This window comes from Homalodisca vitripennis, chromosome 1 (genome assembly GCF_021130785.1).
Source record: "Homalodisca vitripennis isolate AUS2020 chromosome 1, UT_GWSS_2.1, whole genome shotgun sequence".
Lineage (NCBI taxonomy): Eukaryota > Metazoa > Arthropoda > Insecta > Hemiptera > Cicadellidae > Homalodisca > Homalodisca vitripennis.
In genome coordinates, this window is record NC_060207.1 from 132,770,459 (window position 1) to 132,790,330 (window position 19,872).

The 19,872-nt window shown below is 30.5% G+C and overlaps 1 protein-coding gene across 1 annotated transcript in view; it reads right to left on the reverse strand.

Annotated features, from left to right (window-relative positions):
- Positions 1 to 1,588: 1,588 nt before the first annotated feature.
- Positions 1,589 to 19,872, reverse strand: part of LOC124371432 (ubiquitin domain-containing protein 1) — a 33,003-nt gene continuing 14,719 nt past the window's right edge. Inside the window, exons 4-5 of the mRNA XM_046829764.1 lie at positions 14,469 to 14,587; positions 1,589 to 5,842 (exon numbers count right to left, since the gene is read on the reverse strand). Coding sequence (XP_046685720.1) covers positions 5,690 to 5,842; positions 14,469 to 14,587 — 272 coding nt within the window. The 3' untranslated portion in view covers positions 1,589 to 5,689. The remainder of the gene's footprint in view (positions 5,843 to 14,468; positions 14,588 to 19,872) is intronic.

Here is a 19,872-nt window from a genome sequence, read left to right on the forward strand (position 1 = left end):
TTAACATCTGAAATAAAAGCTTAAACTTTTTAGGTAACAATTTTGTTTTCATCCAAAGATTATTTATAGGTATATACAAAGTACATTTATATAAGTTTACAAAAATGTATAACAATGTATTTTTATTTTCAGTCAGTAGGATAAAGCAATGGTTCACCCATGTCAGATAAGATTTCATAGCTACCAAACTAACATTGTCTTCTGATTCACATTCCAATACGTTCCTAATGCCACTACTGTTCAAATTAACAGTCATTGTGAAATGTACAATAAATTATTTACTCAACAATAAATATATTGAAACTATATGAACGTAGGAAAACATGCAGTTCCACAAAAATTCAATCAACTCACTAAAACGTTACACAAACTTCTACATTTTTCACTTCCAATAATTTATAAAACACTACACAAACATTTATTTATACACACTCAACAAAGAACAATTTAAAAGATACTAATAAATAGCAAACAATACACTTAGTATTGACAATGGTATAAAAACAACTGAGAAATCACTTTGGCAACCAGACGATGCATAGTTCTTATCTACTTGCTGATTGTGGTAACAGAAAAAATAAATTACAAGTTCAACGTCTTCGGCAATGATACTGTTCCTTATAGAAGTTCTTTGTTTTGATATGACTTTCACTACTTCCAGACAACAATAAAGTAAAAAAAAAAACAAATAAAATTTAATGAAGCTAATTTTGACAACGTCTTCGGTAATGATACTGTTCCTTATAGAAGTTCTTTGTTTTGATATGACTTTCACTACTTCCAGACAACAATAAAGTAAAAAAAAAAACAAATAAAATTTAATGAAGCTAATTTTGACACATTAGTTGTTTTGAGATTTTACAAAACATAACCTTTTCAAACAACTATTGTATAAAAGTTCATTTACTTACAAGCTATTAAAACGATGTTTCTGAAACCATGAATTTCAGAAAACCACCCTTTCCAATAACGACACTTAAGATTGTGTAGAGTATAAACTCTCAACAGGGAATTTTAACAAACATTATTGTAATTATTGCGTGTTCGGAAATTATGTGAACAAATCACAAGTGGAAATGTGAACGTCCCAAGTTTAAAATTTTCTAATGACAAATCTAGTGTAACTATATAATGTTTTACAGTATAATACGAAACCTTGGATTTTACACCTTTAAATTTAAATATGTTTTAGTTCAAACAAAGTAAAAATAGACATGCTGTGAGAGATCACATTACAAAAAGTTAATGCGTTGAAAATAGCTTAGCACAATTTGAAAATGTAGTTAATGCGTCGATAATCGCTTAAAGCCAGTACACATCAATAACTAACAAACCAGTTCACCCAAAACGATTTATTAGCCAATAATAAACACAATATAAATGATTTCCCTAATATACAAATGATTAAAATAAAGAGCTGAAGCCCCTATAATTTAATTTTTATAATTTAATAAGGTCTTTTTCAAAGTCTTGATCAGGAAATTCAGCAGACCACCTTCCAATCTAAAAACAAAATAGAACCAAACCAAAAAGTAATATGCAGGACTAGGACTGAGGTGGTAGGTGTCTTGTTCAATAATGGACAATCTAAAACATTATGTTCATTTATTTTCTCATCTATAAAACATTTTAATGGAATGGCTAGTATGAGTACAGTGTCCTAGCCACCCTCAGATATATAAATCATAATAACATAAACAATTAACATACAAATACCGGTGATCCCTAACTCAAACATTTGGTTACAAGAGTAAAAAATCATGTTGAGTTCAATATATTATATTATAATATGTACAGCATTCCACCATGTTTCAGTCTTGGCCCGTCACAACCTCTGTAACTTCGTTGTTTCCATCATGTCGGCTACACAACCACTCCTAGTCAAATAAGACACAGTGGCGGGAACCATTGTCTTTGTGTGACGTTTAGGATAATATTTACATGAAATATTCATAGTATCATACATCATTTTATATTTACACAATGTAGAATTACACAGATATCTCATTACATGACATGGTGAAATATGAACTAAGAATGAGCTATAAAATTAGTTAATTTGCTAGGAAACATTGAGTTGATCAATTTAAATCTTCAATGATCCAGGTCAATGTGGTTACAGAACTTCAAACTTAATCGGTTTCAAACTCAAATAAAGAGTCAAGTATACTGTTAAAACTAAACATAGTCTACAAATTTGTAATGAGCACATTGTTTGTTAATTTATTTTGTTGCTCACTATAACCCGATCACAAAGCAGACTTGTCTCAATTTACTAGTATCAATTATTTTTATAATAAACAAATTGTTAAGTGCCACTGTTCAAACTGAAGTAAAAAACTACAAAACAATAAATTAATAGAAGCAGCATAAAGACTTCTACAGAAAAGATACGTTTAGGAAAGTTGAATTATCACAATTATTAAATAATAACTATGAGACAAGAACTTTATTGGTTTTATAGTTTGTTTACAAGAAAGCAATTATAAGGAAAATTTTATTTATTTTAAGAATTTTGATCATTTAAAGTTTTGTAATATAAAAACATAAAATACTGTAAGCAGTTAAAATAATTTTTTCCCACTGATTTAATTTTGTACGTTACTTTAATACCAATTGATTAACTCTTTATTGGAGATTGAGATGAAACAGTAGCTTATTTAATAACTTTAACAATTTGTTAATTGTTATTGTGTTAATGAATGGTATGTTAATAAAATTTTATTTTTACATTTTGATTTGAATTATATAATCTAATAAAACATGAATACTTTTAATTTCGGATTTTAATTTTAAACTTAACTGACTATATCAAGGACTAATTGATTCTCATTACTTACTGTTAAAGGGAAACCAACAAGTTATTATTGATTTATTAGGTGGAACAACTATGATAATTTAAATTAATATTTACACTGTGCCTTTACATAATAACACTTTATATTAATAAAATAACCAAAGGAAGATGGTACATATAAAACTTAACATTTGCGGAATAACGTGAAAATAATCTAAATATTATATTTACAGCACAAATAATAATAAAAAAAACAGCATTCGGGATATAAACAAACATTTACAACTGGATAAAATTATTGTAGTTGCTTCAAATAAGAAGCTTAATTATGCAAATAATCAAAACTCGATTGCTCCAATCTGTTTAGTTACTGTCTGCAAATAAATATAGATGTCTTTTAATCACATTTTTTTTAGTAAAGTTTAAATATGTGCATTTACAATAAAACTTATTTTTGTTTATTTGAAATTCCTCATTGACAACGTGAGATTTGAATGGATAACATTATTGTTATGAACATTTTGTATTTAGTTGCGGCTTTAAGTATTTGTCATGTATAAAAATGGCAAATGTCCATAACTATTTTATTATCCTTTCAAAATTAAGTGGTTAAAACTTACAAATTAACAAATGCAGCATAAAGATTTTCTTTAAAAATGAACGAAAATGGTTTAGTTTTTATTTAGTTAAATATTATTACTTTACACCTTGAATTGATAAACAACAGTTGTATGCACATTTTAAACGCAATAACTCATCCTAAACACGGTTTGAAATCTCTTTGTACTATGTAAAAAGAACAATAACTTGTGCGTTTGTTTCACTTGAAGATATCCTAACATGTAGTGTTGTGCCATAAACCACTTAAAACTGCAACACAGCACTTATCAATGTGAGAGCTAATAACCTGTTCCACAGTTGTAGAAACTACATTATGGCTGGTTAAAATATACATAATGCTCATTGTCAGTTATTTTAAATTAATTACAGGTGTTTATAAGAGTAAATAAAATATAAAACCTCTTAAGTAACCCACTGAAATTGTATTTGAACAAAACGCTTGACATTAACAAATAAAATACTAAAATTAGAAAAAGTATACATGTTCACTAAGCAGAACATTAGCATTCAACATTTAAATCCTTTTACATTATGTTCTAAATTAGTTATATCCGATGATTTCATCCTTGAGTCAGTTATTATGAGACTTGGATTCAAGGCCAACAACTTGGAATTGATTACATGAAAAAGTAACACCTTTGTCAGCAAACAAACATAATATGCCATAGGAGAAGGAAAATCAGTATATTTTTGTTGGGTCAAGACTTTTTTTAAAGCCAGAAACAAACAATTTCAAATACTGTTGGGCGACAAAGTACTGTTACATTAAAACTGAATAAAGTTTTTATAGATAACAATACACATGACTATAAATTCAAGTCACAAATAATTATTAGAATTTTAAAAATATATCTCTTGTGATGACTTTTGCGGTTGAATGAGGTAAAGTTGTTGCTGTACTACAGTATAAAGCTTAATCAATTTTTTGTGTATAACATTGATAGCCCTCTAATTTGAACTACAAATTTCATTGACTAAATGTGTATTACCAAATTAAAACACTGAATTTCTTTATCTTGTATTTTATTATAAAATAAAACTATACACCCCTAATTTTATAATTAGTTTAGTTTTATAAAATACATTTTACCATTTTATAAGAAAACTGAACACTTCTACATTAACCTATATTGACCTTTCAATTATATTTAATTTCATGTGTACTGGTTATATAGGTTTACTATAATTTCAAGTCATCATTGAATCTGACATTAAATAATGTAATCTTAAAACAAAAACTAAACAGTGACATGTACTTTAAACTAATTGTATTCTATTACAAATTGTGCTCATTATAATCCAGTGATATGAATATTCACTTATTAAGCATACCATGATTAATATTAATTACCTAACAACAGAATTTACATATTATAAACATATTACAAAATACTTTCGTGCACATATTAGCTATATAAAATGAATGACATCCAAACAATTATTTATTTTTATCATTATTTTATGTAGCTAAAATTGCAAAACTCGAAAGAATGTTCACTAGTGTTAGTGGTTTCACTGGGGAGCTTTAAAGCTATTAAACATGGGCTCTCGTAAATCTATTATGAATATATTATCTAGTGTATAGTTATTTTTTTAAAGCAATTAAAAATCCGCATTAGACTAGAAAATATCTGTTTTAATATTACTAACTGATATATTATAACTTCAACAATGTAACATGTTACTAACATAGAACACTAACAAACAAACACAATTGTAATTACTTTGTAGTTTTGTTTGTGAATTTTCTTTTAGTTGTACAAGAAAATAGTCTATTGTGTACAGACCATACAAATTATTAAATTTTATTTTTAACAACAAAATTTTACTGCTTTAAAAATTTAACTAATTAAAATGCAGTGAGCGAGTTTTGTGTGGTATCGGTAGTATAGCCAAATAGTATACTAATACAGACCCTAAAATAAGATAAGTATATGTGTTAAATACAATTCATAAAAACCTAATTAAGACTGTGTTAAGCCAATGAATACCAAGAATTACAATGGTAAATGTATCAACTTATAATAAATATTATGTGCATAATGTGTTAAGCTGGTCAAACAGCGAATTCATAAAACCCCCAATCTCTTATATCAATAAACTTGATGCTCGATTAAACCATACTAACGCTACGAATTATGATTAATATAAGTATGTGTACCTCAATAATAGTTTGTTTGATAAAAAAATATCACAAATTTAAAACCAAAATTGTTTATTGTGTAAAACGCTGAAACTGTTACCGTTAGGACGCAACGTACGGATGTGAGCTCAACTGTCGACGCGCGAGACTGGCTCGGGATTGACGATCACCTGTATCACGTAACCAGGAGACACCTTCGCCTCCTCAACGTGTAACTTGTCCCCAAGCAGTTTACCACCAAAGAACCACCGCTGACGAGATGGCTCCAGACCTTCCTGACTCTGCCGTAAATAAAACAAATATTTGTATTTTATTCTAGTGATAACAAGAGAGTTGTGAATATTAAATTGATGTAAATACTAGTACCAAAATATGACAAAAATCTACTTACCTTGCAAAGTCATCATTATATTTCTCTGTTTTCACACTACTAAAGGTCTGAAAAATGTAGATAGGTATGTTGTTTGTGTTTCCATATGATTTCAATTGCATTTTTATATTCAATTAGAAACTGAGTCTTAAATTCAAAAAATACATTTTTAATGGAGATCAGTTTGGATTTAACACTTAAAAGACTTATTGTTAATAAATTAAATTAACACTTTCCAAATAACTATTCCACTGTTAATGGTTTCACTGTTGAACTGTTATCTTACTGTGAAAGAAATTTAAGACGTGACATACATCGTTGAACTAAATTGCAACGAGTCAGTTAAATTTGTAATCCAATTTCAAAACTAATAATACAATTTTAATTCTTATGAAATTTTCTACAAGTAATGTAAAAACATAAATACTTAAAAAGATATTTTGGTTTAAATATTTTACATTATCCCCATTTTAAAATTTATTTTCAAATTCAAACAAACTTTTCTTATTATTATATCTACATAACAAGTTAACCAAGGTTTCAATAGGTTGATTGTTTAGGTTTAAAAATAGTACTTTAAAAAAAAAACAAACAGGCATACAGATAGTAACTGTAAAGACATAGACCATTGTGAAGGAAACAGGATTTTTCCGGACATTTGCCATCGTTCAGTGAAACAAGAAAACAGTAACACTACGTTTCGAGATCTGCAATCTGATCTATTCTTCAGGTAAAGAACTAACCTAATACATAATTACAAACTAGGTTAAAATAAACAAATCTTACTAAAGCGTTGTGGCACGCCTAAGTCAGGAATCACAACCTACATGTTGTTTGTCAACTTCACTAACTCTAAAGACATGCACTTAATACAAAACTATACCAAACACTAATCATTAAAACTAAACTACGGAATACAGGTCACAATACGTCTTCACTCGTCTACTAACCACCTACGACTGACCAGAGAGACTAGCCAATGGTAATCGTGACGGCTGGCTAAAACAAGATGGCGGAAATACAAGGGAAGGGGGACAGGAATGGGCCCTTTCGTTATTATTGGTTCATGCGAGATGAACTTCTTAAAACCATATTGTGACTCCGCATTGGTTTATTACAAATATCCGATCCGTTTGATACTTTTGGTTTTCTCTTTAGTTCATTTTTCAGAATTGGCAACCAAAGCGGCCTAATCTCGACTGATGGTTGACTGATTGGTTGGTCTGCCAATTTAATGTATGTTGCCTCAATTAATTTCCTTTTGAAGAAATGTGGTTCCCGATGTATTATGTGGGCTTCATCCCAATTCATATGATGGTCTTCGGACCAACAATGGTGTGCAATTTTTGACTTTTCTGTGAAACCCTTTCTCGTGTTTTCTTTGTGTTCTTTTATCCTTACGTTTAGTGGTCTTTTTGTCTCGCCTATGTATTCCCTATTGCAGCTACATTTTATACTGTAAACACAGTTTTTGGAATCCTGTGTGCCATTTTTTGGTTTTGTTTTTACGAGACTTTGTCTAAGAGTGTTGTGTGTTTTAAACGCGGTTCTAATGTTGTACTTTCTACCTACTCTTCTAATTTTCTCCGATAATCCCGGCACATAAGGGATTGACATAAACGCAAATTTATCAAAATTCTGTTTTTCTGACTCAGGAATGATTCTTCTGGTTCGTTTGCACTTATTAATTACTAATTGAGGGTATCCATTGCTTCTGAGATCTGATTCAATTTTCTTAAATTCTTCTTTTAGTCCATCTTTATCTGAGCACAAGCTCTTTGCTCTATCAAACAACGAGTAGGCTACTCCTTCTTTGACAGATTTTTGATGGTTGGAATGATAATTTAAATATTTTCCTGTGTGTGTTATCTTTCGAAAAACAGTTGTCTTAAAACATCCCTATCTCTTAATACATACACATCCAAAAAGGGAAGCTTGTTTTGGACTTCCACTTCCATTGTGAGGCGGATGGAAGGAGAAATACTATTAATGTGATTCAAAAAATTATTTAATTCAATGTCTCCATGAGAAAAAATAACAAAGGTATCATCCACATACCTCCACCAAATCTTCGGTTTGAACTGAGCTGAAGCCAAAGCTTTTCGCTCGAATTCCTCCATAAAGATATTGGCGAAAATAGGAGACAGTGGAGAACCCATTGCCATCCCCTCATCTTGACGGTAAATTTTACCCTCTAACTCAAAATAATTGCATTGAGTGCATAGTTCTAACAGTTCCATAATTACTGGCACGGGAAGTTTAGTTCTATCCTTTAATGTTTGGTCTTCTTTGAGACGTGATTTAATAATTCCAAGAGTTTCTGGAACTGGTACATTTGTAAATAGACTTTCGACATCAAAACTTACCAGTTTGTCAGTTTCAGTCAACTTTAGGGATTTTGACTTCTCTACGAAATCCCTGGAATTTTTGATGAAAGAGTCAGTTTTTCCTACCAATGGCGTTAAGATGTCCAAGAGGACTTTAGACAATTCCCTGCAAGGTGAATCACGAGAACTAATGATGGGCCGGAGAGGGATGGTAGGTTTGTGGATTTTGGGAAGGCCATACATATGGGGGTTTTTGGAGTGGTGAGGAGTTAATTTAGATCTAAATTTATCTGAAAAAAATTCTTTATGTTTTCTTAAGGTGTTTGCTACTTTGCGTTCAAATGAATCAGTCGGGTCTTTATTTAAACGCAGTGTTACTGTTTTCTTGTTTCACTGAACGATGGCAAATGTCCGGAAAAATCCTGTTTCCTTCACAATCCTTCCATCGTCAAAAAAATAACCTTCAAACAAAGAATAGACCATTGATTATATTTAGTTTTTTTGCTCAATTTTATTCAAGGAACAATAACCTAATGTTTGTTTAATGACAGTTCTAAAACATCCTGTATAAATATATTTTTAGCTAAATAGCATATTATCTAAAAGATTATTTAATCCTTAATAAAATTCTGAAAAAAATCACTTAAATACCATTAAACAAAATTAATATTTATTTTTAATACATTGGGCAAAGTGTATAGAGCCGACCGAATCTAGGGCCTAGACTTAGCAATAACTATTTATGAAGTGAATTAACAAGAGGTAATTCTAAATAGTAGTAACTTATCCTGTCCAAAGCAAAGTAGAATCTGCTGGGTAACTACTACTACTAAAGTAGAATCTTCATGGAAGTTACATCTTCAGGTACAACCAACTTTTGCTTTTATCAAATACTAGATCTACTCATAGGAAAAGTTGGAACTAAAATAATTCTTTGTTTGCCACTACACTATTATTTATTCCCTTTGTCGGAGAACAAAATTTTGTTTTAGTTACGAATAATTTTTATATATGTTTTTAGAACACAAAACATCCTTTTTAGAGACTGAAAATAAAAATTGTTCGACCCTATTCTGGAAATTGTTCTCAGAGCTTTAGCACATTTAAAATTAGAAAGAAATATTAGCTTGTATTAAATGAAAAGTTACCTCAAGCATTAAATTAGAGTTGTATTGATTTTTTTAAAACTTTTACTCAGTTTAAGTAGCTATTAGATCATAAAGATGTGAAATTAAGTGTCATAAAAAAATTGTATTCAAACTTAAATTGATTCATTTTAAAATTAACATACTTTTGTTTTGTTTTATAATATTATGTCTCATTATAAAACATAACGTCATTGCTGGTTCTGTAATTTTTTCTGTGGGAGACTAAAATATGTTTTTATATTTTATTTTGAAAGTTTTTTACATTTATACATTAATAATTTCAGCATTTTAATTTTATTCTGATCACAATTTATTAACATTTTTTGATCATAGATACAAAATTAGAAACAAAAATCACCTAACTATAATATTAACAACAGAGAAAAGTATAAATATAAATTATTCACATAACATAAGCACACTGGTTCTAAATTATTGCATTCTGGTTTCTAATTTTAAAACTACTTTCAGTTTAATATTAAGAAAAAATTTACGTTTTATATTTTGTTATAAAGACATTTTACATTAATCTCACAAAGAGCTATATTAAACAATAACTTCTTTATATAAACCTTTCTTTTATAAATTTCTTTTCTTGGCCTGTTAAAGACTTCTTATTTCGGTTTTTAATTAGATTGCAGACAACAGGTGCAAATAATCAACATCATAATTATTATGTACATTAATTTTATAGGCACTTTTTAAATATGGTAAAAATGTTCACATCTGACGTACATAGACAGACAATCTAGTACAAATTAACAAATGCCCAGAAAAATAAGTGTGTCCTACCTAAATATGTATTTAATGCCTGGTCTTTCTCAAAACACCAAACCTGTTTATTACTAAAAAAAAGGCCTCACCCTAAAATTTGTGAAAAATTGGTTGGTTCTAAAAGGGTTTTAATAATATACCACCAAAACAATGTTTAGATTTTAAAGTGTCTCAAAAATAACTTGCATTCACTAAATTGGGTGTTTTTGGGGAATTTTTTAAAATAAAAAATAATTTTATTGAGATCTTTGGGGTGAAATTAAGGTGTAAAAAGAAAGAAAAGGGGGTGTGAACAGTTACTTTGTATAAATCACTACACATACCGCATAGGTGGTCTTGCATCAGCCTTTATTTCAAATTTTGGAGATACAGATTTTAAGAATGGCCACTCAAAACATTTCCCGTTTGAAAATGTCAGATTCTCAAGTCCATTTTCTAACCAAATAAACAACTTTAATACTGTATTTAATCCTTACACCGAGAACAAAAGTTATGGCTTTATGTAACCAGCTGTATTTGCAGGAAGTACCATGAAACTGTGGTGGCCTAGCAAAATTTCGATGCTAGTGGGATATGCAAGAAATTTGATGATGATTCGTAACTACCACTTATATTAAGCTTCTTAGTTTTCATCTCTGTGTCAACATAACATCATTTATCCAATTAGAAAAATAAAAAGAACAAACAATTACTAACATAGTGCTACCACAGAACAGACTTTAATTCACCTATAGTTATTAGGAATACATCTGGATAGTAGACTGGGTTGTGACCATCATATCGAACAATTATATAAGAAATTGTCAAGCGTTGTCTATCTATTATGTAAATTAAGAAAATGTATTACCTTAGATGTGCTAGTTTCAACTTATTATGCTTTCTTCACTCACATTTAAATATGGAATTACATTGTGGGGCAATAATAGTGGTGTACAAAAAGCTTTTAACCCTTTCAGTGCCAACGTCCGACTACACGGATGTACATAAAATGTGCAAGAAGAGCCAGCGTCCGACTACAAGGACGCGTGTAAATTGTGCAAGAAGAGCCAGCGTCCGACTACAAGGACGCGTGTAAATTGTGCAAGAAGAGCCAGCGTCCAACTACACGGACGTGTTTTAAAATATTCGTAAAAAATACAAAAAATATGTAAACAATCCAAATTTTGTTATAATTGTATTTATAAAGATATAAACTAATAAAAAACATTCAGTTGAATGTATTTCCATAACTTTAGTGTTATAAATAAAACAAAATACAAGTGGCTGTGGACGTCGCTAGTCTGAGTCAGCTGTCGTCCGTTGTTTACTAACCAACTACGCAGTTTCGCCGATTGCGCCGAGCTAACTTGTTGTTGTTTCGTTTATTGTTGTAAAATGTTTACGAAATGAAGCGTAGTGCATCACCTCTTAGTGAAAACACTGTACGGAGAGTGTTAGAAGACGATAGTAATGTTGTTGTGAGTGATATTGAAACGGAGAGTGTTTAGCAAGATGGGTACTTTGGAATTATACCGACCACACCCAAACATAAATTGTTATTTGACATTTTGCTTCTACTGATTACTAGATTAGCTTAGAACAATATTTCGTCAATATAATACAGGAATTGTCTTATCGCAAACCCCTCCCCATCCTCAGACAGGGTCAAAATCGAGCGGTCTAGTAGATAACGTGATTGCAGTCTCGCCGCCCGTTCAGCTGGTGCGTCGCTTTGTTGTACTTCCGTGTTTTACCCCTACATTTCTCCAAACACAAAAATTCAACAAAAACAAACATTACCAAACAAAAACTAAACTCTTTATTGAAAAAAATACACACAAAACTTGTTTTTATTCTTGATCACACTCCACCACCCAAAATGCGAGTGCGTCCGGCTGAAGGTGCTGCCGAAGCCCACGCTGATGTCAACTAAAGAAAAACATCCCTCGAGATAGTACCTTTCAGTAAAATATCAAATTCTAGAGGGGCTGATCAGAAATATAAATTAAATTGTAATGGAAAGGCAATTATGTACCGTACAAAAAACGTAAATAATCATGTGATGCCGCTCGGCCTACCGTAATCGGGATTCTCGAGAAAGATAAGCGGCCTGCCGTAATCGGGATTCTCAAGAAAGATAAGCGGCCTGCCGTAATCGGGATTCTCGAGAAAGATAAGATAACAGCGACAAAAATACCGATCACAATACCTGGAAATGCTTGTTGATTGATGGACTGTTAGTTCTGTTACTCAATTACATCGTTTTATAACGTTCTAAGTTCATTAAAAATGTTTAAGCGTTGGGGGCAAATAACGGAATCTGACCCCATTAAAAATTGATAATCGTTGTAAGATTGTAATTTTGTAATTAAAGAGTTGTTTTTTTCGTTCTATAATATTTATTTCTGTAAATTTATATTTTTGTGTTCTTCATACTGGTGTGGTCGGTATAATCCCAAAGTACCGTAAGATGTGTGAAAAATCCAAATACGCGTTATTTTTGAAAAATAATGATAAAACCTTTATTTTTGAAGATAGATGTAAAATGTTTTTTGTATGTGTTCAAAAATATGTGGAGGTTCAAATACATACTCAATTTATGGAACAAGGATTTTTTTACTGGCCTTATATTTACACTAAACTGAAAAATTCATCATAAAATGTTATGTACTTAAAAGTTTTTCTGGTTTTATATTTTTAATGCTTGTTGTAGTAAATTTATTTTTCAGTATTAATTTAAAGCACATTGTTTAGATAAAAACAAAACAAAAAGTAACAATTTTCATCAATAAATAACAAAACTGTGATAGTTTTTGCAAACTGCTGAAAAGTTGGCAATTATAGCCTGGCTCTTCTTGCATGAGCATATGGCACTATGCTTGGCATTTCTTCCACGCGCACTAGGGAGAATGTCTGGCACTGAAAGGGTTAAATGGCAAAAAAAGGCATTGAGAACTATTAAGAATGTACCTGAAAGAGAAACGTGTACCAATTTTTAAGGAACTAAAAATAATGACAATTTCAAATTTGTATGTTTATTGTTGTTTAGTGAATGTTAAAGAATCATTATGTAATTTTTTTTTAACTAGAAAGGAAATTCATAGTTATTTTACCAGTAAAAACCATATTCTAGATTTACCTAATGTCAAACTTGAAAAAAGTAAAAGCAGCCACATATATATATGAAAATTAAGCTATTTAACAAATTACCGGAAACAGCTTGGTCTGTACCTATAAAAATATTTAAAATAGTAGTGGAAAGCTGGTTAAAAGAGAATGTACTCTATTCTATTGATAGTTTTTTAGTCTATGATAGCACTATACATTTTTAACTACATTAATATATTGTTTTTTTTATTTATTTCTGTTTGTGTATTAAATGTATGTGTGTGTTATTATTATCATAGTTTTAGTATTGATTACTTATTTATTATTTAGTACACATTATTTATATATTTATTTAATTATTATAACTACATTGTTACCTGTTATCACCTTATAGGTAACTACAGATTATTTGACAACAATCCTTTAGACATAGATTTATATTTATATTAAGAAAATATTAATTGTAAATCTGACTTTGTCAATTGCACAATGTGTTTAAAGACAATACAAATTCTTGAATAAGGGTCATAGGTCTGAAGTGCTCGAACTTAAGTCAAATTTATTGATAAAACACACTATTTTACTATTGCAAGTTTCTAAGTAGTTTTTGACACAAAGAACTACAAAAACACTTTTTAGCAATCAGTAATTTGCATATTGCCGATTAATCGTTCTTTGCGAATAGAAGCAACAGACTTGCAACAATGGGCCAAAATAAATATAGAAAATACAAGTTATAACAAACTATAGTATTATTTGTTAATTTGGTTACCTAGCTACATTTTTCATACAGAAAGTACAAAATTGTCAATCAGCTGTCGTCCATTAATAGATTTATTAATTCAAAATTCAACATCACTCATAATATTAGTCGTAATATTGTGAAATCATGTTTTTCCAAGCGTATTTTAAGCACTTCTGTTAACATCGGAACCGAGTGAAACTTATACAGATATAAACTTTAATTTAGTTGAAAACTAGGAATCTATGAAAACAAGAAGAGCTCATAACAGGGGTTATCGGGTGTGAAGAGTTTATAATTGTTATTGTTAAACTACTGGATTTCTAATATCAATACGTGAATTTATGTGATTTCATAAAGAAAATTTTGTATTGATTCTGATGTAAAGCCATGAAAGATGAATAAACACAGTATTAAATTGCCATGACTATGAAAATAGTCAAAGGACATCTTACATACCTCCAACTTCTTCTTGGCCATGCCGATGGTATCACTGGTATAGAGAGGCAGCTTGACATCCTGGCAGTTGGACGAGAGCCTCAGCTTCAGCACGATTTCCTGTCCACTCTCCGACGGCTCTGCAAGCATCCCCAATACAACTATACTAAGGAACTAATTTTGTTTTATTTTTTCTTCTAAAAAGACAAAAACAAAAATGGAAAAAGTTTAACTTTTACATTTTAACAATTATCTGTTTTTTGATTAACAACAATCAAAACCATAAGTGAAAGAAATAAAGAAACCATACATAAATATATATATATATATATATATATATATATATATATATATACATTAAATTGTATAAATGGCAATAGCCTTATTTAATTTCAATAAACATTGAATCACAAAAAGTACTTGCTCCGCTGGGAGTCGAACCCGGATCTCTCACTTGCCGGGTGAATGTGCTACCATTACACCACAGAGCACTTACTTTTTCCGATTCAATTATTTTGTATTTGGCTGTATGTCACATATGAGTTTAAATAAGCAAACTAACATATGATCGGAAGACCAAATACCTGTCAAACGACTTTTATTTACATTATATTGTATAAATGGCAATAGCCTTATTTAATTTCAATAAACATTGAATCACAAAAAGTACTTGCTTCGCCGGAAGTCGAACCCGGATCTCTCACTTGCTTATTGATCAATCTTTGTTTATTGAAATTAAATAAGGCTATTGCCATTTATTCAATTTAATGTAAATAAAAGTCGTTTGACAGGTATTTGGTCTTTCGATCATATGTTAGTTTGCTTATTTAAACTCATATGTGACAGATACAGCCAAATACAAAATAATTGAATCGGAAAAAGTAAGCGCTCTGTGGTGTAATGGTAGCACATTCACCCGGCAAGTGAGAGATCCGGGTTCGACTCCCAGCGGAGCAAGTACTTTTTGTGATTCAATGTTTATTGAAATTATAATATATATATATATATTGTTTTCCACAAAAATTTAGTTTTGTTCATAAATATGATTTCAGGTACCAAATTTTGTGATATTTCAGTTATTTGTTTAGTCACAGTAATAAATATTATTTTTTGATGCAAATTTTACATCCTTTTATTGCAAAAGTTATACAAAAAGTAGAGACCATTCATATAGCTTGGCCATAGAAAGAAATCATATTTTGATCACTGCATTATACTTTTATGAGGTTATAGATACGTTAAGAAAAACTTGTACATGAGCACTGAAACATTTTAGTTCAGGTTACACAAGTGCCAAAGAAACAGTCCTGAGGGATACCACAGGAAGTTACTATTATTTAACCATTAGAAGTTTCTCATTTATTATGAATTATCAATGCCAAACTGACCAATTGAGTGGAATATAAGTATGCAGTAAATACTAAGAGATAATAACAATAATGTTGTTAACAATTAATTTCAATCCACCAATGAAACAAACAATAATCTCTCTATAATCACAAAAACTAACAAATAACATTGAATCAGACAAAATAATATGATCATGACAAAGTCAAACTGAGAAGTCACAAAAGTAGTCAATGCTAATTGAAGGGAGATTGAAACACATCAACTGCACAACAGAAAAATAATAAATCTATTCACAGGAAAATAGTGAAACGAAGGAAAGCTATTACTAGCGTAGTATCCAAGTAAGGGTCCAATGGTAGCTCTATAAATTTAAAAGTAATAGAAATCCAGAGAATAGTACAGGAATTGGGATAAACAAGATATCAACTGCTGGCATTTTTAATGAATCTTCTCTCTTCAATTATAGTGACTTTAAAGGAGAGGCTGAATACATACACGTATAGTTCAGTGTGTGTATTCAATATGTATGTACTTTCATACAAGGGGATTGTGTACATAGTACTTTTTTGTTCCCATTTGTGCCCATTTACTTGTATTTATTATAAATAATTATACACATTTTTATGTTGAGTATGTGCAATAACCAGTAAAATTTTAGAGATAGTTTCTCATTTTAAATAAAACTCTGAGCTTTTAACCCCTTAATGGCATTTGACGTAATATTTCATTCATAGCGATTGTGTAAAAGTTTGCCACTGACGGAATACTAAGCATCGTTATATTGTTCCTGCTTTATTCTGTTGTCTGCCGTAATATTGCGAAAGAAGAATCTCTTTGACAATATTCTGGTGTTTTCTTCTATTAGATGTCAGCATTTCCTTGGTCCTATGTCATGAGTGTTCGAACCTTGATGAGTTCACTGTTGTAATACCTGTCCAAGAGTATTATTTCTATTGCTTATTGAACCATGGAAATACACGACACACAAATAAATTATTGGCTTCGTCAACATCACGATCACGGATAGGGGAAATTACTGGGCAATATAATATAAATAAACAACAACAATTTTAAAAGACTAAAAATAACGTTTTTGGTTTAGAAGATTATATACGAGTATGTAAGCTCTACAAACCTGTCTGTGTAATAAAAAACTGCAACAAGAATTCATCAAAACAACACTGTTTAAGGTAAAAAAGAAAACTGTTAAGGGATTAAGAATGACAGTAATTTCTTTTTAAATAATTATAAACTTTTTTATTGTATTTATGATATAACTGCTTGGCTTTACTGCATTTAATGAGTTATAAAATGAGCTTCCATGTTTCTTAAAAGATTATATGGATATATATTTGTATTACTTATATTATACACTTAATAGCACAGCTATAAAACATTTGCTATTGTCAGTAATAGGTTATAATACCCTTATATCAATAAATGATCAGAAGTCAGAGCCATTATGGAATGTGCTTGTAAGAATCTTCTTTGTCTGCAATATAGGAGTATGACGATTACCATTTTCACAGACAGCTAGGCAGCATTAAAAGCTTTGGACTCTTGTGTGTTCAATTTCAAACTTGTCTGGGATTGCTATCAAGTTGTTTCTTCAATAGAATCATTAATTTGAATGTTTGTTGGATTTCTCGTGATGAGGGGGTTTCTGAGAACGACAGAGCTGATGTATCCAACAAGCCAGGTTACTTCAACCTTTCTGTGGTATTTTTAGGTGTGAATTCTTTGGGGCTGTCTCGAATTGGGTTCACGCTGAACATGAGAAAAAGGTGGAGACTGCATCCGGGTGTATCTGACCTTCTCTCCTTAAGATCGAAGTCTTTTTGGGTTGTGAGACTAATTACGTGACATGGTCATCTGCATCTTCAAGGAGTCGGCATTCTCCGAGAGGATCTGCTCTGTAGAATGTGCGATGAGTAGGAGGAAACTGCTGTACCTGCTTTTTTACTGTCCTGCAATAGCAAGGGAACACCACACAATTTTTGGTAGTCTGGACATAGGTTGTGAATTTCCCTAGGAATACATGATCAATTGTGTACATAAATACTATGCCCATGAATGCATTGATTCCTTATACCTTGAAAGTAATACATTGAAAAATTTCTTCCCATGTAGAATAGTGACTTTTCCACCACTTTCAGATGATGTCTGGGGTATTGAAAATTGGTTTTATACATAGTATTATGATCGTATATATAGTTTTTATCATAAAGGCTGTCATAATTAGACTGTACTGTTAGTACACTTTTGAAAATATTTGGCTTGGTACAGTCAAAACTTTAAGTGAATTAAAGATGCCTTCCAAGATAAAAAAATGTCATTATTCTTAATTTTTTCTGAGTTTATTTTTTTATCTATATCTGATAAAACCCCTAGAACTGAAGCCATATGTGATTCTTTATTTGCACATGACGTATTATTTAGGTACAATGTACACAAGATCAATTTGGGATACTATTTAACAAATGGACATCTTCATTCTTTAACCCAGAGGTTGTCAACCTTTCAGGCTTCAAGCCTTCATTAGTACACTGAAATTTGATCATGCCTCCCCTCTACCATTATCACCTTATGTGGCCAACACATTAATGAGATTTTAAATTTGTATTTGTAGATTAGGGTGCAGTTTAGATTTTCAGATTTTAAAATTAGCCTAAATATTTGATAAAATTGTTTACAAAATGTTTAATATTACTTCAAATTCCTTTTTCGTATTTGCCTTTTTTTTATAAAACAATGAAACAAAACAAAAATTATTTTTTTTTATAAAATCAAGAAAAGTTAGTTAACCCTTTTAACCCCAGCCATTTTTCCATGGACTTGCCAGAAAGCCCATGGCGATAAGGGACCGTAGTGCAGAATTGAGGGAAAATACATCTAGTTTTCTTATTTTTGAAGATAATTTTTAGGTTTTTGTTTTAAATTGTTCACAAATAAGTGTACTCTTAGATGTAATAGTTAAGAAGTACTTTTACAGAATGATTTGTTTTTTTTAAGCGTATTTATACATAAAAATTTTTTATTTTTTTATTTTATATAGTTTGGACATACATAAAGGGTAGAAAAAAAATTGTAGCCCCTGAAAAATGAAGCAATTTTGTTGTACACATATTTCTTACTACACACACAAAATTTGAAGAACTTTCCTTGATAAATGCAGGAGATATATCCAATTAATTGTATTGCTGCATAAGCACTTCTTCATATATTTCCACATACACGTCAGTAGAAGTATACATATATGTATACTTGTTTTTGCACTTTTGAAATAATAACAATTGTAAAATAACACAAACTAATTGTAATGGTTTGTAAGACTAAAACTTGTTATAGAAGAAATAATATTTACAATATATACATTTTATATAAACATCTCAATTCATTGTCTTCAAAAATAGCACATTCACCACTAATAATAAATAGGGTACTTTGGGATTATACCGACCACACCAGTATGAACAACACAAAAATATAAATTTATAGAAACAAACATGATAGAACGAAAAAACAACTCTTTAATTACAAAATTACAAGCATTTCCAGGCATTGTGATTGGTATTGTTGTCGCTGTTATCTTATCTTTCTCGAGAATCCCGATTACGACAGGCCACGCGGCATCACATGATTTGCACAGTACATAATTGCCTTTCCATTACAATTCAATTTATATTTCTGATCAGATTCTCTAGAATTTGATATTTTACTAATAGGTACTATCTCGAGGGATGTTTTTCTTTCGTTGACATCAGCGCGAAGGCATGGCACTCGCATTTTGGGTGGCAGAGTGTGATCAAGAATAAAAACAAGTTTTGAGTGTTTTTTTCAATAAAGAGTTTAGTTTTAGTTTGATCATGTTTGTTTTTATTGAATTTTTGTGTTTGGAGAAATGTAGAGGTAAAACACGGAAGTACAACAAAGCGACGCACCAGCTGAACGGGCAGCGAGACTCTGCAATCACGTTATCTACTAGACCGCTCGACTTTGACCTCTGTCTGAGGATGGGGAGGGGTTTGCGATAAGACAATTCCTGTTTTATATTGACGAAATATTGTTCTACGCT